Source organism: Bos grunniens, chromosome 24 (assembly GCF_055505025.1).
Source record: "Bos grunniens cultivar Pamir isolate PY7600 chromosome 24, Bosgru_T2T1.0, whole genome shotgun sequence".
In the NCBI taxonomy this organism is placed as follows: domain Eukaryota; kingdom Metazoa; phylum Chordata; class Mammalia; order Artiodactyla; family Bovidae; genus Bos; species Bos grunniens.
In genome coordinates, this window is record NC_141188.1 from 26,061,402 (window position 1) to 26,087,885 (window position 26,484).

General features: G+C 39.8%; 1 protein-coding gene across 1 annotated transcript in view; it reads left to right on the top strand.

The window, feature by feature from the left end:
- Positions 1-21,473, top strand: part of KLHL14 (kelch like family member 14) — a 111,730-nt gene extending 90,257 nt beyond the window's left edge. The window contains exons 4-8 of the mRNA XM_086372850.1: positions 4,113-4,191; positions 13,802-13,992; positions 14,074-14,232; positions 17,333-17,490; positions 19,353-21,473. Of these exons, the coding sequence (XP_086228976.1) occupies positions 4,113-4,191; positions 13,802-13,992; positions 14,074-14,232; positions 17,333-17,490; positions 19,353-19,493 (728 nt within the window). The 3' untranslated portion in view covers positions 19,494-21,473. The remainder of the gene's footprint in view (positions 1-4,112; positions 4,192-13,801; positions 13,993-14,073; positions 14,233-17,332; positions 17,491-19,352) is intronic.
- Positions 21,474-26,484: the final 5,011 nt, after the last annotated feature.

Consider the following 26,484-nt stretch of genomic DNA (forward strand, 5'->3'; position numbering starts at 1 on the left):
TGTAATCCCCAACTCTTTCTGTAATCCCCAAATAAAACTTGATTTGACCCCCAACCAGGCAATCCAAACCCTGCCATGCAATCCTTGGAACTCATGATTGCATATCAACAATATCCCTATAATCCTTAAACTCTCCCCACATGTCCCTTCAGCTTCTTTTCTAATCAAAGTATGACTGTTCTCTGGGAGGACTATTAGTCCAGCCACTCTGTCCAATGAGGACTGTGTTCGGTCCCCCACCTTTGCTCTTATGCTCCATATTATTGGAGGCAGGTAGCTTTTCTATTTCTCTATTCACTCTCACATGCTTTAAACTCACCACTTTAAAGGGTGTCTTCAGATTTTACTTCCTGCTGCCCTTGTATGTAGCAGCTCCCCAGTATTATTACGGAGATGCCACCTCCTTCACATTTTCATTGTCCATCATCCCTTCATGTCCATGCGTGCTAAGTCACTTCAGCCATGTCCAATTCTTTGTGACCCCATGGACTGTAGCCCACCAGGCTCCTCTGTCCATGGAATTCTCCAGGCAAGAATACTGGAGTGAGTAGCCATTCCCTTCTCCAGGGGATCTTCCCGACCTAGGGATCAAACCCAGGTCTCCTGCATGGCAGGCAGATTCTTTACCATCTGAGCCACCAGGGAAGTTCCTCATGTCCATACTTCCCTCCTCACTGAGCTTATAGTCTATCGCCCACCCTTATAGTCACATTAGTGCACAAACCTGCAGCCCTTGTGTCCATCTCTCCTATTATTCTTGCCTGGTAAAGCCCTGGTCCTGGTTCAGCCCAACTCTTTCCATCTCTCTCCTGCCCTTGAGCAACTAAATGGAGACATAGAAAATCATACAGCCATGCTAGCTACTAGCCAACACTACTAAATTTCCCTGGTCAATACACTCTTCCACCCTCTGGGTTAATTATTTGACACCTTCTCTTTCCTCGGATACTTCTTTCTCCAAAATCTCCTTCCTGACTCTCAGCTGATAGCCTTGCTTCATAGTCCAATGAGAATAGAAGCAATCAAACAGTAAAATCTTCATCTTGCTACTACCAAATCCATTGCTACCCAGATTTTTTTTTTTTAAGATTTTTGGATGTGATCTATCTTAAAAGTCTGTATTGGATTCGTTACAATACTGCTTCTGTTTTGTTTTGGTTCTTTGACCTCGAGTCATGTGGGGTCCCAGCTCCCCGACCAGGGATTGACCCACCACCCCCTGCATGCAAAGACGAATCTTGACCATGGGACCACCAGAGAAGCCCCACTACCCATATATTTTAGGTAAATATATCCCTCTTATTGGGCTTCCCTGGTAGCTCAGATGGTAGAAGAATCAGCCTGCAATGTGGAAGACCTGGGTTCGATCCCTGGGTTGGGAAGAGTCCCTGGAGAAGGAGATGGCAACCCACTCCAGTCTTCTTGCTTGGATAACACCATGGACAGAGGAGCCTGGTGTCCATGAAGTGGCAAAGAGTCGGACACGACTTAGCACAGCAGCAGCCATCCCTCCTATTATTATTTCTGCTCCAACCTGAAGTCTACTCCTCATTCCCTTTTGCCTCCTCAAGTACTTTGGAGTACTTCTGAATTTAAAAACATGACCAACAACCAAATAAAAATTTCTCTTGATGCTGCATCTTCCAGCTATCATCTTCATCTTTTTATGCCAAAAGCCCTAAAAGCTTTGCCTGTCCTCTTGCCTCTGCTTTCTTATATCTTAGCCTCTCCTGAGGAGTCCCCCCTTAGGCTTTCATCCCCTCCTGTCCACTGTGTAAACAAGGCTTGTCATGGTCACTGCCAAGTTTCCAAATCCCATGGTCAGTTCTCCATTCCTCACTCCTCTATCTGACATGGCTTCCAAACTCCCACCACACTTTCCTTCCTACTTCTGACAGTTCCTTTCCTTTGCTGATTTTTCTTCTTCTCCCCCAGAGTTCATTTCCAGGACTCTTTATCTTCCATTTCCATACCCTCTCACTAAAGATTTTCATCCTGTTCTATGATTTCAAACAATAACTCAGTCTCAGTTAGCCAGTGGCCTATGAGCCACTTTCACTTGGAGATCCCATAGGATTCTGCAGATTAAGTCCAAAACAAAATTCATGGCTTCCCTCCCTAGCCCTCAACTATTCCTGCCTGGTCTTCCCCACCTCAGCAAACTGCATGACATTCCAACCAGTTGTCGTTATTGTTGTTGTTTTAGTTGCTAAGTCACGTCCAACTCTTTTGCAAACCCATGGGCTACAGCCCGCCAGGCTCTTCTGTCCATGGGATTTCCCAGGCAAGAATAGTGGAGTTGGTTGCCATTTCCTTCTCCAGGGGATAGTCCCAGATCAGTGATCAAATCTACGTCTCCTACATTGGCAGGCAGATTCTTTACCACTGAACCACCAGAGAAACCCCTCTGACCAGATACTATGGCTAAAATTCTGACAGTCATCTTTAATTATTCACCTTTTCTTACACCAATGCTCAGTCTATCAGAAAATTGTATTGGCTGTGCCCAAACAGTAGATCCCAATATGGCCATATCTTGCCTCCACCTTCATTCAAGCCAGCTCTTGCCTTGATTGTTGTGATGGCACCCACTTCCAGAGCAGCCCTTCTGCAGTCTTTCTGTTACACAGCAGCCAGAGTGGTCACGGTAAGAGAGAAGTGAGGCCACGTTCCTTGTTGGCTCAAAACCTTCCAGTGACTTCCTAATGTTCTTAGAAGAAAAGACAAAAATCAACATCAGTCCACAAGGCACACTGTGTCCAGACCTTCATATACTTCTGACTTCTGTCCAAGTAGCCCCTGCAGTCTTGCTGGTTTTGAACCCATGGCCAGCCCAGGGAGAGGTTATGCTCACTTTGCCTACTGTCTGAGACTCTAATTCTGCAGATATTTGCATGACTTTCAGAGTGTATCTGTGAACAGGTGCCCATAGTACTGAAACTGAGTTTCCCTTTATCGATCCCCCCTTCATTTTTCTTTATAACATTCATCTTCACTTGATGAATTTACAAGTTTGTATTTATTTCCTTGTAAGTACTGGAACTTTGTCTTTTTTGTTTACCAATATAGTCCCAGACCTAGAATAGATAAGACACATAGTGGGTACTCAGTGTGTATTTGTGCAATTAATAATTGTGTGGTGTATTCATGCCTGTGTGAGTGCATGTACACACACACGCACACACACACTCCTATCTGTTTATTCCTGCAGTGAATTTTAGTACCTATATTTCAAGGGTTAGTTCCACATATATTAACAAAAAACAGACTTTTAGAGTTAAGACCTCAGGTATTTTAGATGATTATCATCTCAAATGGTACAAAGAAAATGTAACACACTCTTTGCTTGTATTTCTTGCTTTGGTGTCAATCTGTATGTACAATAAGGTTCATTTTGACACATTGGAGACATTACTATGCTTCTTAGGCTCAACAGAGGAAATAACCTGGTTATTAAATAACCAGCTCTGAGGTCTCATGTTTCACATTTCAGCAAACCTACCTGCTACAGCAACTGTGTGCTCCCCAAATGCAAAAGCAGAACTTACTTGACACACATAGGCTACAACTGATTTCGTGTGCAAACTCTTATTGTAGTGAGAGCTATCATTTCCATGGAGACAGAGTGGTCTCTACCACTGCTAGAATTCTTAAATTTGATTTTAAAAAAATCAAAAAGACTTTAACCAGAGATATCACTCAAGGTAGTCTCTGGAACTGATTATGATTAGATAATAACTTCATGTTTTTAAAACGCAAATACAGAAACACAGAAATTTTACCCTAACTTTGGGATAAAACTAGTTTGATAAACATATCTGCTTTTATTATTATGGTTGACTTATGTTTATTATTACTTTCACTTCACTATTTTTATACTAACTCATCCCCCCCAAAAAAAGTAGAGGAGAAAAGAAGAAAAAGGAGAAAAATATTTAAAGTGGCACATAGATTTTTGTTCTGACTCCTCATTCTCATACCATGTTAGATAGTCCCCCTAACTTTCATCTGTTTGTTAAACCAGAGAACAGGGGCATCTTATAAAACACTATTCAATGTGCAAAACAACAAAGGAGTCTTAAGTTTTAAGTGTCTCAAATATATCTTTACAGGAAAACACAGTACGAATTTTGTCAGCCGATACGACCCCCGATTTAATAGCTGGATACAACTTCCGCCCATGCAAGAACGGTAAGTGTTTATCTCTTGTGTCTGAAACATTTGTGGCCGCTTGACCTCAAGGAAGGATACTGAATGATTTCCCATGATAAGGTATGCTAAGCAAAGCCAATGAATGACACTGGAGGCGAAATACAAAACTGGCCTGGCCAACTGTGATTAACTGCCTCATTAACTCGATGGAGAAAAATAATAGGTCAAGTATTTGTTCCAATGTAGGAAGAAAGAATTTATATAACTTGTCTTCCTTGGTTTTTTTTTTTTTCACATTAAAGTTTACTTTTTTATTGAAGTATCGTTGCTGTGTAATATTATATAAGTGTACAATATAAAAAAATCACAATTTTTAAAGGTTACACTCCATTTGTAGTTTTAAAATATTGGCTATGTTCCCTGTGTTGTATAATAGATCTTTGTAACTTATTTTATACTTAATAATTTGTACTTCTTAATACCCTATCCCTATCTTGCCCCTCCCCACTTCTCTCTGCCAATTGGTAACCACTGGTTTGTTCTCTGTATCTGTGAGTCTGCTGCTTTTTTGTTATATCCACTAGTCTGTTGCATTTTTTGGATTCCACATGTACATGATATCATATGGCATTTATCTTTGTCTGACTTATTCACTTAGCATAATGCCTATCCATGGCTTGTCTTCCTTTTCCATGTTGCACTAGTTTTTTTGACAAGCAGAGCTACAATTACATGGCTATTCCACTCTTCACAGTTGTAATTTATTCAAATCTTATCACTGAAATATAGAACACCATTCTCACAATGTATGTATTTTGATGCAGATATTTCCATATTAAAGTTTCCAAGTCTCACTACCTCGAATTCCTTATGTCTACTTCCTCAAACATCTCCCCATCAGACGTTTAAAAATAGGTGATTTGCTATCTAATGAAAAGTCAGTTTTGCAAGGTGTCTTCTCATTTCTAATGTATGCAGTGTTTATCTCACCAAAGTTTTCTAACATCGAAGGACAATAAGGCAACTGTGTTTGTACACATTCAGTTCTCCTGACTATTACTTAGGCAGGAGGCCATGTCGTAATATATACATGCAAATCACATACTAAATCTTGAACACTTGGTTCTTTTCGAATAATGTCTCAACATCCTCATGAGCAAATTCTCTGATATAATAGTAACAATAAGCTGCAACGTATTTTCTCTTCTCAATTGAACCAAGAAATAATTTTTGTTCTTATTCCTTCATAACCTTAACATCCCCTTTTTTAAACATTCAATCAGATTACACTGTTGTTCTGTCACTAAGTCATGTTCAACTCTTTGCAACCCCATGGGCTGGAGCACACCGGTTCTTCTGTCTTTCACTATCTCCACTGTCTTGGAATTTTCTCAAATTCATGCCCATTGAGTCGATGATGCTATCTAACCATCTTATCCTCTGCCACCCACTTCTCCTTTTGCCTTCAGTCTTCCCAGAATCAGAGTTTTTTTCAGTGAGTCAGCTCTTCGCATCAGGTGGGCAAAGTATTGGAGTTTCGCTTTAGCATCAGTGCTTCCAATGAATATTCAAGACTGATTTCCTTTAGGATGGACTGGCTTGATCTCCTTGCAGTCCAAGGGACTCTCAGGAGTCTTCTCCAGCACCACAGATTACACTGAGATCAAGTTAAATCCTTAATCATGAATTCCAAGTTAAAAAAATTCAAATCATACCATTCACTCAAAAAGGTACATTACTGCCAAAAGAGAGTAAGAATTTCTGCTGTAAACTTAGTATCTAATGTCCCATTCCATATAAGGATATTGAAACTCTCTTTCAAGGGACTAAACATTATACACTGAAAACGACATTTTAGTCATTTTCAAGGCACAATATAGTCTAAGAACCACAGAGAGGACTGTCTAATTCAAAGGTACCTCAAGGGATTATTCTGGCTCAGTTAATATCTTGACAAATTTCTCAATCCTCCTGTTGTGTATACATGTATATATAAAAGCTTCCTAAGAGAAGAGCTTCTTTCCTGGAGAAAGCTTCTTTCTCCAACATACCTTATTTCTCTCCTTTTGGGGTTATTTTCTGGTTGCTGTTATTGTTAGCTGTATCATTTTAACCTTTGATCTAAACTATTCCAAAAGTTTTATTTAAAAAAAATTAAATATACATCAAAACATGTTTGAGATGTCAGCTTCTCATCACCATGGTCTCCTTTGCTGGGGGCTGTTCACCACAATAATTAACCTTCCTGCCTTGGGTTTGGGAGGCATAACTCACGTCGCGGTCAATTATCTCACTGTAGAGCCCCTAAGGATGAGAAGTATTGCTGCAAAACCTAATTAGTAATTTTTTTAAATGTGTATTGTTTACTTGATATTCTATAATGACTTCCTCGGAGGCACTATAGCCTATCAGGGCAGGGTCCTACTTAGACAATTTTTAGCAGCTCATTGACCTGATAAAAAGACCTGCCATGGTCTGTCGGCGCCCGGCAGCCACCGTTGACAGGATGGACTGTTTAACGTTTCTTTCCAAGTCATTATGGTATATCATGTCAGGTCCCTAGTAAAAGAAGTTTTTTTTTAGATTTCGAACAATCAACTCGATAGACCAAATAAAGAGCTCCTTCCCGAGCTGAATGGGAAAAGGCAGACCTCACAAATGCCCAGTCAATCTTCTAGCTCCATATCTCCTATGGGTTGGTTGACCTGGGCAGCAATCCATAACTTAAAATGAAATTCTTCTGTCATTGCCAAGCTTCCATTCACCCAAGCAAGTACAGTTAGCTACCAGTGTGGTTTAATTGGTGATTAAACAAAGAAGGAAAAAAATTGAAAATATATGAGATGCTCTTCAGATTAGAAAAGAGATTTCTTGAGATATTTAATTGAGTTAGCTCTGCATTGTATAGATCATGAATCAGACTCACCGGAAGTTCCCCACCTCCCTCCTTCCCTTCTGCTCGTGTGCTCAGTCCTTTCAGTCATCTCCGGCTCTTTGCAGCCCCATGGATTGTAGCCCGCCAGGCTCCTCTGTCCATGAGATTTTCCCAGCAAGGATACTGAAGTGCACTTCTAAGCTCTCCTCCAGGATATCTTCCCGACCCAGGGGTTGAACCTGTGTCTCCTGTATCTCCTACATTGCAGGCGGGTTCTTTACTGCTGAGCCACCAGGGAATTCCCCCTCATACCCTCAGCTGCTGCCAAACTGCTGAGAAGTTGTTACTGTGCTGAGAAGTTACCAAACAGATTAAGAATAATGGAAACACATTGAAAGTCACCTCTAGGGTCACCCACTCTTACAGAGCTGGCTGGGCAAATTCCTCAGATATCTTGCCTAATCAGAACTTCCAAAGGAGTATAATGAACGTGCAGAACACCCTCCCAGTTCATCAAGGAAATGGGCACATGACCTCCAGGCTTACTCAGCCATAGGTCCACTCATGAATTGTATGTGTGCTACCAAGAGGTTGCCGACAGAAGGGGTTAGACAAAGTACAAAGATAAATGTAAAGCTCAAGAGTTGTTTTGGTCTCAGATTTAGGATTTGATTCTTCAGTAAGAAGAGGGCAAAAATGAACGATTGGATCAATAAAAATGCTTTGGTGATTTCAATTTTGTTTTCAAAAAAAAGTAGACATTTTAGGTGTTATTCTTATGGAAATACTACCTGCTAGCTAGTCTAGGCGGAGAAGGCAATGGCAACCCACTCCAGTCCTCTCGCCTGGAAAATCCCATGGGTGGAGGAGCCTGGTGGGCTGCAGTCCATAGGGTCGGGAAGAGTTGAACACGACTGAGCGACTTCCCTTTCCCTTTTTCCTTTCATGCATTGGAGAAGGCCATGGCAACCCACTCCAGTGTTCTTGCCTGGAGAATCCCAGGGACAGGGGAGCCTGGTGGGCTGCCGTCTATGAGGTCACACAGAGTCGGACACGACTGAAGCGACTTGGCGGCAGCAGCAGCAGCTAGTCTAGGAAATAAAAAAGAGAAAAAAGAGAGGGTGGGGAGGGAAGGAAGGATAGAGGGAGCTCGGGAGAAAGGAAAACCACTTGGGAGGCACCATTAACAAAGCTTAAGTTTCACAGAGTAAGTGAAAAGCAGGAAGCATGTACATCAAAGAAGTTTCCAAATTTAAATATTTTGTTTCTAGCAGCCTTACAAGAAACAATGAGAAACAATATTCTGTTTGACAAAATCTGGTATTTTTAACCTGATGGTAAAAGTCAAAAGTTGAAACAGGTTTGATGCAGGATACTGGATGCTTGGGGCTGGTGCACTGGGATGACCCAGAGGGATGGTATGGGGAGGGAGGAGGGAGGAGGGTTCAGGATGGGGAACACATGTATACCTGTGGCGGATTCATTTCGATATTTGGCAAAACTAACACAATATTGTAAAGCTTAAAAATAAAATAAAATTAAAAAAAATAAAATGTAAATAAATAAATAAATAAAGCAAAAAAAAAGTTGAAACAGAGGTAGTGAAAGAAAGTGTTAGTGGCTCAGTCCTGTTGGACTCTGAGACCCCATGGACTAAAGCCCACCAGGCTCCTCTGTCCATGGGATTCTCCAGACAAAAATACTGGAGTGGGTTGCCACTGCCTACTCCAGGAGATCTTCCCAACTGAGGAATCAAACCCACATGTCCTATGTCTCCTGCACTGCAAATGGATTCTTTACCCAGTGAGCCACCAGGGAAGCCCTCTCAATATGACTCTTGAGGATATGAACTGACCACCTTATGCTTCAGAAAAAGCTTGTAAAAATCTGTCCTATACACAGGTTCAAAGTGTATTTGTAGAGGGCATCGATAGTCATTTTAAAATTATCGCAATTCATTGAATATCGTCTCTGGCATTGGGACAGGAGGTGGCGGGGTGGAGGAGGGAGAGAGAAACAACTTGAAATACAGATAGTGTCATTCCATTAAAAAGTCTTCAATAAGCTTCCTTTTGCCCCCAAATAACGTAGCCTAATCAGGTGTGCTCTTCATGTGGGGAGGAGGGGCAGGAAGCATTCCCAGGAGAGACCTGGTGTGGTGAAATTTTAGCCGCAAGCAAATGTTCACAGTTGCTGATAGACCATTAACTACCCAGTGTTTCTATAATGCATTTCATGAATTCTCACTTTGGGCATGCAAGGGAATAAGTCAGAGACTCAGAACCTTAGCTATTAAAATTTCTACACAAAAATGCACTTTTCATCAGGAAATGAAACCTACTGATTTTTTTTTCCCCCCATTCGGAACCTAACAGTGACACTGTGTGGATAAAGCTAGGAGTACACACGGAACATCACATTGGGAATGTCGGGGATAGAAAGACAGTTCTGACAGCTCCCTCGGGTGAGGAGAGGAAGGAAGGAGCAAGATCAGAAAGAGGGAGAAATTAAACTGTGGACAAGATAAAAGGAGTTCACACTGCCAGAAGAAGATCTTTCTCTGATTCTCCACTACCTAAACTTAATTTAATAGAGAGTTTCATGCTTGTTATGACTAGCATTTTTTCTCTTCTAGACCAGAATATAGTACATATAATACACAGAAGAACTTAGAATATAGTATATTGCAACTAACATGGTCCAAATTATGGAACTGGCCCACTGATGATGGTTTGTTAGTAAGATTACTAACTTAATTGTTTCAGAGGCTCCAAAACTTGCAATGGATTCATACAGAAGAGGGATATTGACCTACCCTGTGTCAATGATGCAAAGAAATATCTGTTTAGCACAAATTTTCATAGACATGTCAGTCTTCTCAACAAAATATTTTAACTTGAGAAGGTAAAAGCACTAGTAAAGCAACCTTGACCCATCATATTCAATGAGAGCAATTGAAATCTGGTTAGAAAAATGGAAGGAACTAGGGGTCTACCTATGTGCACTTAATTTTGCTATTGTTTTTAAACCTAATTTTATGTTTAGATGAGTTTTTACGTCCTTATACCAAGAAATTTCAAATTTTCAGGTTTTCAATTCCCATAATAATCTGATTAAAAATTCCCTTCAAAATCTTTTTCTCCAAACATATGCCTCCAAAAAACTGCACATTCACAACATATATGTATACATATTTATAATATATTGGAGAAGGAAATGGCAACCCACTCCAGTATGGTTCCCTGCGAAATCCCAAGGACAGAGGAGACTGGTGGCTACAGTCCATGGGGTCACAAAGAGTCAGACATGACTTACAACTAAACAAAAGCATTGTGTGTGTGTGTGTGTGCATATTCACTATATATATATATAAAATTTTATTTAAAAGACTTTTTTATAATTTCAGAGCTTCACATACCCCTCAGAAGACGTGGCCCAGGTTAGCAGCAAACTTTATTTAGTGAAATCCAACTCACCTGTTCTTCGTTCTCCTTTGGAACATTCTCTATTTTTCCATTATTGCTCTCTTCATCATCTTTCTGAGTTTTCTACAGCACACATTTCTGTCAAGAAAATATAGGAAAAAAAATAGCCAAAATACTACTCTCAAATAAACAATGATGCTAACAAGTCCAGGACTATCCAGAAAAACTGAACTTGATATTCCAGCAATCCCATTCTTGCATATACAGTGTATCCAAAGGAACCAAAATCAAGATCTTAAAAGAGACACCTGCACTCCCATGTTCATGGCAGCATTACTCACAAATGCCAAGATATGGAAACAAACTGTCTGTTGACACACAAATAAAGAAAATGTGGTATGTATATAAATATGCAAGTATGTGCTCGTCGCTCAGTCATGTCCAACTCTTTGTGATCCCATAGACTGTAGCCCTCCAAGCTCCTCTGTCTATGGAATTTTCCCAGCAAGAATACCGAAGTGGGTTGCCATTTCCTCCTTCAGGGGATCTTCCCAACCTAGGGATCAAACCCATATCTCTTGCATCTCCTGCATTGGCAGGCAGATTCTTTACCACTGTGCTACCTGGGAAGCCTGCACACACATATATATACTGGAATATTATTCTGCCACAGAAAAGAAGGAAATTCTGCCATTTACATGACAAACATAGATGAGACTGAAGGTGATTACACCAAGTGAAATAAGCCAGACTGAGAAAGACAAATACTGTATATCACTTATATGTAGAATCATATTTTAAAAGTCAAAAGTAAAGAAATAGAGATTAAAATGGTGGCTGCCAGGGGATAAGGGTGAGGGAAATAGGGAGAGATTGATGAAAGGATGCAAACTTCCAATTGCAAGATGAGTAAGTTTTGAGGATCTAATTACAGCATGCTAACTATAGTTAATAATAGTTATTGTTTACCTGAAATTTGGTAAGAGAGTAGATCTTAAGTGTTCTCACCAAACAAAAATAGAGGTTAATATGTGAGCTGATGAAGTGTTAATTAATTTGATTGTGAAAGTCATTTTACAATGTACGCATGTACCAAATCATCACACTGTACCCTTTATATTTATTATAGTTTTGCCAATTATACCTCAATAAAACTGGAAAAAAAACTGAATACATCACCATCTATAACATATGCCATATGTATATGGGCTTTCCCGGTGGCTCAGCGGTAAAGAATCCTCCTGCAATGCAGGAGACACAAGAGATGCAAATTTGATCCCTGGGTTAGGAAGATCCCCTGGAGGAGGCAAAGGCAACCCACTCCAGTATTCTAGCCAGAAAAATCCATGAACTATAGCCTGGCAGGCTACAGTTCATAGGCTGGCAAAGAGTTGGACGTGACCTCACGACTAAGTGTGCATGTATATGGTACTAAATTGTGTTTAAAAATTAAAGAATTTAGTCATCACTGAAAATGCTATTAGAAGTTTACATGCAAACATCACAATGGCTGGTTTTTTAAAAATTTTTATCCAGATAATGTCAACTGACAGTTCATGAGAGTGAACAAAATGTTGACACTATGACAAGCACTTTACAATATGTCATATGGCCAGGCAATCTGATTCCAGAGTCCTAACTGTTCATCAAGATGCTATATACTGCTTCCCAGAGGTCTTGACACTTTATAAACACAGCTTGGAAAATCTTCAAACAATACAGGTTTACCTGATTCAAAACCTCTAGGACTCTTTATTTTGCTATTGACTTTGTCCAAGAGTCTTGGCATCAATTTTTATAAAATTTTATAAATAATTTTTATAAAATTTTATAAAGACCATTAATTCATCAAACATAAGTTATGTTCTCTGAAGGGCTTGTGCACACATGCTCAGTTGTGTCCAACTCTTTGCAACCCCATGCATAACCGTGCAGGCTCCTGTGTTCATGAGATTCCCTAGGCAAGAATACTGGAGCAGGTTGCCATTCCCTCCCCCAGGAGATCTTCCCAACCCAGAGATCAAACCTGTGTCTCCTGAGTCTCCTGCATTGGTAGGCAGATTCTTTACCACTGGGAAGCCTCCTGGGAAGAGCCACCTGGGAAGCCTCTGAAGGGCTTGGCACGTCACAATTATCCTTTTCCAGTATTGACCCACATGTTATCCTTGTGAAGTATATTATTCCAGTAGCATCAATGAGAAAAAAAGAAGCTGAAGATTAAAGTGTTGCTTAAGATTGCGACCTTGTCATCCTAACTCTAACTTTTTGAGTCCTCTTCCAACTTCTTTTCTCCCTCAGCTCTTGTATGTTATTAGTTGCTAAGCTTTACGTCTTCCTCTCCTATATCTCGCATCCCCACTTTCCGTGTCTTCTGCTAGAACTCTACTTCAGGTCCTCAGTCTCTGACTCCTAGATTGTGTTCTCCCCAGAAAGGCCTTCCTGTCTCCAGTCCTTTCAATACAACTTGCGTGTCTTTTGCCTTTGAGGGAAGGTGGGGTAATTTAATAAATAGTCTTTCTTGAAAAGAGATTTAAAAATATTCTATGGCTTTGTAAGAACATCAAAAGCTACACAGATGAAATTCCTAAGAGCAAAATTTCAACACTATATTCAGTCCGAAAAGTTTCTCTACTTGCAGTCATACTGGGGGAAAAAAGAAAAAAAAAGATAATTGAAGAAAAATTTTGATGATGTAGTTCTCTTATAAATTGGGAACAATGACCCTTGAAGGACCATAAAGAAAGTGAATGTCAAGACAATTTATTATTGTTACATTATCTACCTCATTTTTCACTTTGTCTTACTGAGCTGTGATATCTTTACAAGGTACCAAATATCCCAAACATTAGTGAACACTTGAATAGTGTATAAAAGCAAGATAAAAAGAGCTGAAACAAAGAGTTGTAAATTTCCCCTCTACTGTGAGTTTAGTGTCAGTAATGTTAACCAGGATGGGGATTACGGATGATTACTATTCAAGGTCTCTGATTTCGCAAGGAGTCATATGTGTAATGTCCAAAGCTCTGTACCCTTTCTGGGGCTTCCCTGATGGCTCAGCAGGTAACAAATCTTCCTGTAATGCAGAAGACACAGGAGATAAGGGTTCGATCCCTGAGTCAGAAAGATCCCCTGGAGATGGTCATGGCAACCCGCTCCAGTATTCTTGCCTGGAGAATCCCATGGACAGAGGAGCCTGGCGGGCTACAGTCCAAAGGGTCACAGAGACACGACTGAGTGACTGAGCACACACAGCACCCCTTTCTGAAGCAGGACGCCCCCACTTTCCCTGACTGATTGGGCTACTTTGTATTTAGAGGGGTGTTGTTGTTTTTTTTTTTTTTCATTGTAGAAGAGCCAGTTTCTACGCATGCCGGTTGGACAAACATTTATATGTGATTGGTGGACGGAATGAAACTGGTTACTTGTCCAGCGTGGAGTGCTATAACCTGGAAACAAATGAATGGCGTTATGTGTCTTCTTTGCCACAGCCTCTGGCGGCTCATGCAGGAGCAGTGCACAATGGGAAAATATACATTTCAGGCAAGTCATTCCTCCACTTTCTGCTGCAAAGTTCAGTTCCAAGGCAGTTTCTTGACTTGTGTGTCTATGTTTAATTCACAGGGGGTGTACACAACGGAGAGTATGTCCCGTGGCTATATTGCTATGACCCCGTCATGGATGTCTGGGCTCGAAAACAAGATATGAACACAAAACGCGCCATCCACACTTTGGCTGTAATGAATGATCGCTTATATGCAATTGGAGGAAATCATTTGAAAGGTCCTCTTTTTTTAAATCACAATAACATTTGCATCTCATGTTTCTTGCTAAGGGGGTTTCTTGTTAGATAATCATAGCTAACCAAGTATAAAACATGTTGACCAAATAAAATCTACTCTTTGCAAATTAGCAGTACCCTTGGGCAAGCACTTATTTTGGCTCTCCTGCAGATAGGATTATTTTGAAGTTACCACACACATTAAAGAAATGAATAATGATGTCTACAGAAAATAAAAAACAAGAGCATTAATAACTGAAAAGCACAAACAATTGGTTGTAAAAATGAATTCAGTAAAATAAATTATCCCTTATCACCAAATTATAGTAATGCATTTTTTTTCCAGAAAATTGTTTTTGTAATCATCGTAAAGAACTTTTTTTTTTAATTTAGAGCTGCACAAAGAAATGAATGTGATTTTTCTTAAAGAAAACAGAATTTCATGTCTAAATTTAGAATTACTTCTTTGAAGAGTTGAATATCAAACCATCTATGATCCTCAAATTCTTCCCATTTGCTTACTTAATAAGTAACATAGTATTTTTGGAACCACATATGGCTCTTTTCCCTCCTTATTATGTATATTGCAGCAAGTTTTTTGTAGTTTGTGTGCATGTGTGTAGCACTAAATTTCACAGGAAAGCAGAGAGAGCTGTGATATTGAGAACACTGTGGAATCACTTTGAGCTTCAGTTTTCTCATCTGTAAATGAAGAAGACGGTCAAGTTGGTCTCTCAAATCTCCTCCAGCTCTGACTTTCCATGATTCTTGAAACTGATGAAATGAAATGCAGGCCATCTGGGCATAGCACACAAGGCCATTCTATGCATTTATTTTCCAATCATATACCCATATATGGGACTCCTCGGTGGCTCAGATGGTAAAGAGTCTGCCTGCAATGCAGGAGGCCCGAGTTCCATCCCTGGATCGGAAAGATCCCCTGGAGACGGGAATGGCAACCCATTCCAGTACTCTTGCCTGGAAAATCCCATGGACGGAGGAGCCTGGTGGGCTACTGTCCATGGGGTCACAAAGAGTTGGACATGACTAAGCAACTTCACCTTTGTTCATGCATTTATTTTCCAATCATATACCCTTCTTAAACCACAGGTTAGATATGGACATTTTTTGTGCTATTTAGCAATACATATCTACCCCTAAATGTAATAAGTACTGGATAAGTGTCATTTTTAAGTATGTATTTTCAAGTTTATAATAGTTAAAGCACATCATCACAGGTGTTTACATAATTAGACTGTTAAAAAAAGTAAAAGATTTTGAGAGAATTGAATATTCACTTAAGAAAAGCAATAAAGTTTAGTCTGTAAAAGTGACTTTTGAAGCCTATTGATTTGGTTTCAAATCTCAGCCTAGCTACAGGCTATATGACTTATTTAGGTTAAAATTCCATCTGTTCCTCAGTTTCTCATCTATAAAATGAATATAATGTAGAATATCTATAGGGTGGTTGAGAGGATTAAATGAGTTCCTTCATATAAAACACTTAGGAAAGAACCAGATTATAAGCAGTCTATAAAATGCTTGCTTTAACTATTACTATTTTAAAGCTTTTTCAGTTCAGTTCAGTTCAGTCACTCAGTTGTGTCTGACCCTGCGACCCCATGAATCGCAGCACGCCAGGCCTCCCTGTCCATCACCAACTCCCAGAGTCCACCCAAACCCATGTCCATCGAGTCAGTGATGCCATCCAGCCATCTCATCCTCTATCGTCCCCTTCTCCTCCTGCCCTCAATCTTTCCCAGCATCAGGGTCTTTTCTAATGAGTCAGCTCTTCACATCAGGTGTCCAAAGTAATGGAGCTTCAGCTTCAGCATCAGTCCTTCCAATGAGTATTCAGGACTGATTTCCTTTATGGATGGACTGGTTGTATCTCCTTGCAGTCCAAGGGGCTCTCAAGAGTCTTCTCCAACACCACAGTTCAAAAGCATCAATTCTTCGGCGCTCAGCTTTCTTTATAGTCCACCTCTCACATCCATACATGACCGCTGGAAAAACCATAGCCTTGACTAGACAGACCTTTGTTGGCAAAGTAATGTCTCTGCTTTTCAATATGCTGTCTAGTTTGGTCATAACTTTCCTTCCAAGGAGTAAGCATCTTTTAATTTCATGGCTGCAGTCACCATCTGCAGTGATTTTGGAGCCCAGAAAAATAAAATCAGCTGCTGTTTCCCCATCTATCTGCCATGAAGTGATGGGACCGGATACCATGATCTTAGTTTTCTAAATGTTGAGCTTTAAGCCAACTTTTTCACTCTCCACTTTCACCTTCATCAAGAGGCTCTTTAGTTCCTCTTCACTTTCTGCCATAAGGGTGGTGTCATCTGCATATCTGAGGTTATTGATATTTCTCCCGGCAATCTTGATTCCAGCCAGTGTTTCCTCCAGCCCAGCGTTTCTCATGATGTACTCTGCATATAAGTTAAATAAACAGGGTGACAATATACAGCCTTGATGAACCCTTTTTCCTACTTGGAACCAGTCTGTTGTTCCATGTCCAGTTCTAACTGTTGCTTCCTGATGTGCATACAGGTTTCTCAAGAGGCAGGTCAGGTGGTCTGGTATTCCCATCTCTTTCAGAATTTTCCAGTTTATTGTGATCCACACAGTCAAAGGCTTTGATAGTCAATAAAGCAGAAATAGATGTTTTTCTGGAACTCTTGCTTTTTCAGTGATCCAGCGGATGTTGCAATTTGATCTCTGGTTCCTCTGCCTTTTCTAAAACCAGCTTGAACATCTGGAAGTTCACAGTTTACATATTGCTAAAGCTTTTTAATAAGATTTAAATAAATCTTTACTGATACTCCAAGGTAAATCAACCTTTTCCAACGACATCTAGCCAGGCATTTTTGCTTTAAATTAATCCAAAATATCAAAGGTTGGGGTTTGGGAGGATTTTTTATTTGTTTGCTTGTTAGATCTTTCTGACAACTCCTGATTTCACCCGCAAATTTATACATACGTCTTCAAAGGTATAGCTGTCTATTTCTTGGCTCTGGTCATTTATTTTAAAAGAAGCCCTAGCCTTAAATTGGAACCCCAAGAGCTTATTCTTTGATGATTCCATTTTGCTATGTCACTTAGGTTTCTCCCATCTCGATGTAATGCTGGTGGAATGCTATGACCCAAAAGGTGACCAGTGGAATATTCTCCAGACACCCATTTTAGAGGGTCGCAGTGGTCCTGGCTGTGCAGTGCTTGATGACAGCATTTACCTGGTGGGAGGCTACAGCTGGAGTATGGTACGTGTCTACATTCACCTCCTCTTCCTCCTTTTTGCTTGTGCTTACTTTTCATGTCCCTCCAAATGTGTTACCACCCACACAAATACCTTTTACGAGCATCATGTTTATATGCACACAGTAAATTACTTTAAGCAGTAAAGTAGAATCAGTGTGGTTGCTGTAGAACTGGCTTGCTCTCTGGTCAATTGTATCACAAAATGCGGTAGGTCTCTGCTTCTCTCCCATCCTCATGCTTTCCAGTTAAAAGTCGGGCTGAAGTGGTTTTACAGATGTCTGTTAAATCTGTTTAGGAAAGTCTGAAAAGTTTCTGACCGGCAAAGCATAGAAAATGGAAAATAATTGTTCGGTTATCTGCAGATTCTCCTTAGGATTATGTAATTTGCCATTGCTTTCCACTTTGCCCCCTCTTCACCATAAAAATTTCCAAACATACACAAGAACTGAGAGCTCAGTGGGCCCTCTTCAGTGCACCATCCAACTTCGACATCTATCAGTGCTTTGCAATGCTGACTTTATCTCTCCTGCTTCTAAAAATATGTGGTTGAAGCAATTTGAAGCAAATTCTAGACATATTATTTCAACCTAAATGCTCCAGTATTTCTTTTTAAAAAAATCACTTGTTTATATAAACACATTATTATTATTACACCCAATAAAATCAACAGTAATTCCTTTATATCCTATCCATTTTCAAGTTTATCCCGTTGATCTGGAAAAAAAAAAAGCTGCTTTTCAAATTGACGTGTTCAAATTAGGATTCAAAAGGCCTCACTTATATTTTGCTATTATATCTCATACATCCCCCACAATCTGGAGAATTACGCCTGCCTCTCGTTCTGTCCTATATCGTTGACTTGTTGAAACAGCAAGGTCAGTTATCTTATAGAATACCCAACGTTCTGATATTGGCTAATGATTTCCTTGTGTTGATATTTAAAACAGTCCTCTGTCTCCATAGTTCCTATAGACTGTTATTGGTAAGGACCTGAGTTCAGCTTTTTAAAAAAATTTTATTTATTTATTTATTTTATTAATAGCAAGAATATACAGGAGGGGGGCTATGTAATTCAAATGACATATCAGAAGACACATAAGTCTAATGGTCTACACAGCCACCTTTGAAATGATGACTGTATTTTCCTATATATATGTGTTGGTTTTATAAGATTAATTTGGGGTTTTAATAATATTAATTAGCCTCATTTCTTTTGCATCCAACAAGATTGTTATTTAAAGTCTTGAAGAGCCTTAAAAGTTATAGTCTTGTGGAAGCGAACTGTACTGACATATATCATTAGATATTCATCTACATCCTTATTTGCTGGCGTACATTGCTAGCTGCAAACGTATGTATGTTTGGAACCAGAAAATGATTATGTTGGTTGGGATTTTGGGGTTTTTTCCCTTGCCTATGGTAAAAAAAAAAAAGGCTGCTTTGGTTAAGAAAGGGAACTATACAAGCACTAGCCGCTGAGGTTGACAAAGGAAAGAGGATCAAAGACATTTTTTTATTTCTCGTGTGGCCCCTTGAAAACAAATAAATCAACATGTGAATAAGTTGACAAACCTTCATTTCCAGTTTATTTTAAACTGGTTTTGAACCCTCTGTCTCTGATTCTCTATAGTAGTAAGATAAGAAATGGAAAAGTGAGGTGATAATCTAAAATCCAATTTACTTCAATTACTTGAATATTTAAGATAATTATTTCTTTTTTTAAACTTAAACAAGGGATAATTTCCAACATGGGCTAAGTTATCATAAAGGATTTGTAAACCATCCCAATGTAGATGTGATAAATAAGGTTGCCATGGCACTTCTCTGAATAGCCTTCCCTAAGGCTCTCTGCTCTCTATTCCAGGGAGCCTACAAGTCATCCACAATATGCTATTGTCCAGAAAAAGGCAGCTGGACAGAACTCGAAGGAGATGTGGCAGAACCGCTGGCAGGGCCAGCCTGTGCAACAGTTATCCTGCCCGCCTGCGTACCTTACAACAAATAACACCAGGAAACCCCGGAACGACACATTCCAGGAAGCAGTGACAAGTGACATCCCTATTGTAGCCAGAACAATGCATTCTAATGGTACATCTGCCGAAACCCACTTTAGTGTCTGGTGATTTACAAGAAGCTACAAAAGGAAAAGACCTGTTCTTGAACGGAAACTCTGTCTGTAACTCGGATCACATCAAACTTCCTGTGGTGACAGACTCGTCCATTGCAGACTGGTTTTAACTTGTCTCAGCTTTACGAAATCCCTCACGTGGATCTCGACTTTCAACAGGAGAAAGAAAATACAGAGGAGTGCCCCCCGAGAGACCTGAGATCAGTATTGTGCATTGTAGTTTACCTGCATGTGATCTATGTTGAAGTTTTGGGGATATTGTGTTCATGAATGATTCCAAATTTGACCCACCCAAACACTCATACTACATTACAGAAATGGCCACTGATTCTATATTCCTAACCTGTGGCAGCTTCACAGATTCTGTAGGCAACACAGTTATAGAAAATCATGTAAGACTGAAGAGGAATGTTTTTGTTTCCATAGAACTTCATTTTATGTACCTTCTGCCCCTTACAGCACCTCGTGGGGACGGAGAAGAAAAAGATATTGGCTCTTGTAGCAACTTCTTTCTGCCCTGTCAGTTCTAGGCTAACCAGAGTCATAAATTCTGTGTCCTCAGTTTTATCCAAAAGATTAAAACAAAATGCACTATTCAGTTTATAGAGTCTCAGGCTTTCTCATTTGGGGCAGCATATAAGGAACGAACAGGGCCTCCCAAGTGGAGCTAGTGGTAAAGAATCCGCCTGCCAATGCAGGAGGCTTAAGAGACATGAGTTCAATCCCTGGATTGGGACGATCCCCTGGAGGAGGGCATGGCAACCCACTCCAGTATTCTTGCCTGGGGAATCCCATGGACAGAGGAGCCTGGCAGGCTACAGTCCATGGGGCCGCAAAGAGCCTAAGGAGCTAACTATAACTCCTCAAACAATACTCTCCCTCTTCCACACCTTTGGCTCTAGAAAAGACTCTAGATGTGGCTCTAGAAAAGCACCTGATGAACCCTCCTTCCCCTCAACTCATTACATTTCTTTGTTGTCAGCAGAGATGCCTGGGCTCAATGAAGCGAGCCATCACTAGCTGTCTTGAGAAGCACAAGGAATTTAGGAGCAGAAGGTCAGAAAAGCATGAGACAATATCAGTGTGACCTACAATAGAGAAAAACTAGCAGAAACGTGGATTTGATTCTCAAGCTCTTCAGAGCTGCCACAACAATAATTAGGAACAAATCAAAGCCTAAAATATTTTGTGAATCACCCAGAGATGTTTTCAAATCCCTCAAAAAGTATGTCGTTCAGAAATAACCACATAGGGAAGCCACCAATTAAAATTGCCCTGGTGACAAGGTTTCACTGTGGAGCATGTCAAGATGGATGGGTATACTGGAATCCAATGCCATTTCTACAGTAAAGTGCAATCCTTGTTGTTTTTGTATTTATTTGTATGTTCAGATCCAAAGGATCCGTTGTAAAAATATATATATATAAATATATATATCCAGTGGAATCAGCTTTTCATTTCTTTTTCCTTGATCACATATGAATACATAGAAAGAAAGGTTACAGTACTTTGTGATAAAATTCCCAGCTGATGTCATGAAGAATACAAGGTCTCCTTCAAAACCTTTTATTGTCAATAGTCCCCATCTCTTCCGAAAGTCAGTTTATACAAGGGTATTTGCTTTCCTTGGACTTGTTCTTCATTTATTTTTTATTTCTAGCCAAAATAAATAAAAGCATTTATGAAAACTATAAGCAAAGCTTTCTGTATTTCAGAAAGGCGTAAGCTATTAGAAAGTGAAGAGTGAATAAATAAATAAATCACAGAGAATGTAAATTTTGTACAGTATTAGAATGTGTAAATGAAGCTTGCTTGGAAGGGGAAAACTTTAAATAAAAACTTTATGTACTAATTCAACTGTCTCTCATATTCTGACTTATAAAGCATGTGTATAAATCTACCCACTAAGTTATTTGAGGGTTTGTAATTTGTAAATGCATAAATATTTTTATTCTGCAGATACACTTTATCAATTTATTTAGCTTCCTGGCCCTACATATATGTATGTAGTATTAATGCTAAAAACTACAGAATGTTTCAGAAAAAGTGTTGTGAGTTATAAATCATGAATTGAATCTGGTTTTTCCATTGTAAAAATGTTACAATGAGGCATACTTATCCAAGATCTAATAACAGTACTTATAGAAATTATTAGAAGCACCTTATGCATGAAGCAATACTTGCACACTTTCTAAAGGGTAACCCCTTAGAAACCCTAACCCTAACCCTAAACCCTAACCCTAAGTGAATCACATATTTAATTAAGTCAACTCTCTAAATATACAGTGGTTCATTTTATTTTTAGAAATCTGGTGGGGGGGGAGGCGGAAGTCATGCAGGGCAAGGAAAGGATGGGGCTCTGGAAGACAGTAGGAGAAACTGAGGCACGTGATTGCAGGTTTGGGCAAACTTCCAGGCAAAGAGCCTGCAAACTAGTATTTAATCCTTCCCTGGCAAATCTTCCATTATTGATGACTAAACTGGTAATTAAAGGGCCATTTGACTCTCCCCAATATTCCACAGAAGCAAAAGCAATAGACTTTCTTTTACCCACTGAATCTTCAGCTCACCATGCTACTGTAGCATAGCAGGAAAGGCCCTTCTCTATAGCAGCCTCCTCTCCTCCTGAGCCAATGCCCAGTTGTTGCAGAACTTCTTTCCAATAGTCTGAAGCCTCAAAAGCTCTAGTGCTGACCAGTTATCATGATCAGTTAAGAAATTATACTTGGCTTTCTCCTAATCCCAGGGTCCACCTACTTTAAGACCATGTGTGTGTGCTCAGTCATATCCAACTCTTTGCAACCCCATGGACTGTAGTCCACCAGGCTCCTCTGCCCATGGAATTTTCCCAGCAAGAATACTAAAGTGGGTTGCCATTTCCTTCTCCTTAAGTCCATGACTAGACTAAAACCGGAAGAGAAAACATAAGGACCAGATTTTTAAAAATTAATTAGGCTGTGTCTGTGGTCTTAAAATTAGTATCTGTGTTTGTTCTCCCCTTTGAGGGCCAAATTTCCAATTTCCCAGCTGCCTGACATATCACTTATCACTATCAACATGGTAAGTATCAAGTATTTATTGAGCATATCCTCAAAGGCATCACTATAAATTCCAGGATCCTGATTAAACTTGGTTCTCTAGGTCAAAATATTTTTAAATGAACAAGCAAACCAGCTAAAATTGGATTAGTAAAGCATAGCAAAGCCAATTAATACACACTGGTGAGTATCTTAATAGACTGAGTTCCTGTGGATGAAGTAGAAGGAAGAACATGACTGATCAAGCCTGACTTCCATAGAAGCACCTGACCTAGAGAATGCTGAAATTTTGGTGGAAAATAAAATGGCAGTGAGAAAAAAGAAGAAAGGTCAATATGAGGAGAAAATATCCAAATACTTAGTATGTTTGGTACAATGGTAGAGCACTACTGTGCCTTGCGCATTAGATACGGGCCTTATATTGGGTTGTATGTGCATGTGAAGTCACTCAGTTGTGTCCAACTCTTTGTGACCCCACAAACTGTAGCCCGCCAGGCTCCTCTGTCCATGGGATTCTCCAGGCAAGAATACTGGAGTGGGTTGCCATTTCCTTCTCCAGGGGTTCGAAGCCACATCTCTTATGTCTCCTGCATGGGCAGGCAGATTCTTTACCACTCGCATCACTTGAGAAGCCATATATTGGGTTGGGTTTCTTAATAAAGTTTTCCTACACTGGTTGACTCTCAGGTTTGGTGCATAAACAAAATGTTCAGTTCTATCTAGAGATGCAGACTGAGAATGTGTGTCAAGAATACAACACAATGGGGTAGGACTAAGGAAAAAGTCGTCTACAAATTGAAGCTTGAGTGGCCTATTCTATTCTAGGCAGTTGTCTGCTGCTGCTGCTGCTGCTAAGTTGCTTCAGTCATGTCCGACTCTGTGCAACCCCATAGACGGCAGCCCACCAGGCTCCCCCGTCCCTGGGATTCTCCAGGCAAGAACACTGGAGTGGGTTGCCATTTCCTTCTCCAATGCATGAAAGTGAAAAGTGAAAGTGAAGTCGCTCAGTCGTGCCCGACTCTTAGCAACCCCATGGACTGCAGCCTACCAGGCTCCTCCGCCCATGGGATTTTCCAGGCTAGAGTACTGGAGTGGGGTGCCATCGCCTTCTCTGAGGCTGTTGCCTAGTATATATTAAAGACTCAGTAAATGTCAATTCTTAACATTAGCAGAAGTAGCATTACCTTAATGTTTTTAGCTCACTGATATTATTGAAAACAAGATGGTTGGAGTGACTTGACGTTTAGGACTGTCTACTCAGGCTCAGAATAATTGTATCACTTCAGGTAAAGTGGTCCTTGATTGTGATCTCTCCTTCCATTTTTCACTTATTAGGTTGACTCTTTCTCTCTGACCTTCCAAATCCCCTTTGTACAACAAAGTGACATATGAGAAAAGGCAAGGGGGAAGGGGAACATTTGGCTGCAGGATGAAGTCACCCTACATTTAGAGAGATGGCAGGCTCCTGACTCCCAGTCAAGACCCTCAAATCTGGGTCATCTGGAAACTGATTGAACTAAATTAGGAAAGTAGAATAAAGGAATAGGATTTAGTTACTGATTCAAAGTTATATGAGCAATATTATAACAACATAACACTTCCACTGACTTCGTGTTTGTTATGGGTCAGGCACACTACTGGGCATTTCATGTGTTTTCCTACTTACTCCTCTAAACAGCTCTATAAAGCAAATGTTAATCATATATGAAAAGTAAGGACACACGCTCAGAGGGGATAAACTATTTGATATACGGCTCATAGGCAGCAGAACTAGGATTCAACCTAAGGCTTTAATCTAAGCCCATCCTACAACCATCATATTTTCCTGCTAACAAAGTTAATTTCTTAGATCAATCATTTAAATCATGTAGGAAATCCTGGTGAACTGGCTGCTTTTTTCATAAGTGACTAGGATGTGCTGGAGGGGAAAATGAAGAATAACAATCGTGCATTATGGCAAATGCTATATGGTTGTTGAGAATGAACCACTGGGAAGAATGAGCAGAAGGAACTTGCTCTGTGAACTTGGGGCATCCTCCAGTTCCTCCAACTTCAGTTTTGTCATCTGCAGATAGAGTGATAATCTCATCTTCAGAACATTATTGAAAAAATCATATGTAAAGAATGTGAAAACACTTTGCACCTTGTAAACCCTGAATAAAAACACACAAATCAGCTATTACGATGCAATGACTAAATCCAACTTCTAGCCTGGCAATGATACCTTAAAATATGGCCTCAGTCTCGCTTTCCAGTCACATTTTTCTTTGCTGTTCTGCTCATCGAGCATTGTGAATCCTTGCTTTTCCACATACACAGCTATGCTTTCCCATCTTTGCCTTTTGCTTGTGCAGTTTCTCCACAGAGAATGCCATTTCATGCTCAACACAATCTATTAACATCCTGTCTTTAAAGGTCATGTTCAAACTTCACTGCCTTCATTAAGCCTTCGTGATCACAACAGTCCTGTGTGATGGTTTTCATCTGACTTCCCTTGGCTCTCTTACTTTCTATACTCCATACTATTTATAAGATTTTATGTCTTACCCCCTTACTAGATTCAGTGTTCCTTGAGGGTAGAGATAATAAGCAATATGTCTTTGAAAAAACCATGAAGTCATGAAATATTTCTCGAATAAAAGTCCTGTGTTTTTAAATGATTAATATAATCGAGTTATGGACATTTTGGGAAATACGGAGGGATGAAAGAAAATTACGTTTAACACAATGACTTGTCTCTTGGGCTCCAGACTCTTCCCCATCTTTTTCATTTGCACTTTTGCATTCTGTACAACTGGATTTATATCTTTCTTTAAAGTCTTTATTGAATTTGTTGCAATATTGTTTCTGGCTTACGTTTTGGGGCTTTGACCACAAGGCATGTGGGATCTTGGCTCCCTAACTAGGGATCGAACCTACACTCCCTATACTGGAAGGCGAAGTCTTAATCACTGGACTGCCAGGAAGGTCCCTGAATTTATATCTTGATCTCTTAAATCTTCAACATTTCATAAACATGTTTCCATGTGACAAGGGGGTCTCTATACTAATTTTTAATAATCATAGTATGCTGAACAAACATTCAAACACTGGCAAATTTCGATTTATGTACTGGTGTCACGTGTAATCCTCAAACAAACATTCCTTTGTGTTCTTTCTGATTCCTCAAACCAGTTTTACTCCACAATTCATGTTCTTCTCAACTACTAATATGGTTTCACCATAACATACTCTTTGAAATACATGAAAGTTTCTAGCTCTCCAGAGATGTTGTTTATTCAGCCATCTCTGATCCCTCTCCTCAATTAACATGTAATGAGCAAAGCTGCAACTCCCCCACCTCCAAGCTCTGCCAGAATAGTTGTGGTAAATTGTACCCTCCTTGTGAATGGATTTAGACCACCACCAAGCTCTCACTTCAGGCCAGATGACATTCATATAGTTTGGCAGGAAGTTCTTTACTTGTTCTCACAAGTTTGTCTTAAAAGCAATTCAGATTATTAAAACCAGCTGGGATGGGATGCCATGTCAAATTTATTCATTTCTTTTCCAACATGATTGGCCATGTTAAACCAACTCTAAGGAAAGAAAGAAGTTTAAAGCCAAAGGCCTTAAGGCTATGTGTCTGATGAGAAAATATAATCCAAGTCTCCCTAGATCATCACTAGGGTGGTCATCTTCTTTTCTAAATCCTTACAGTATTTATTATAATATTTACTATCTATATTTTTCACATAGTTTACCTATCACATATCTTATTATATTGATGATGTATTATGATGTATTTGTGGCTTGTTTTAACTAATCCCCTTGGTGGACAATGGACAATG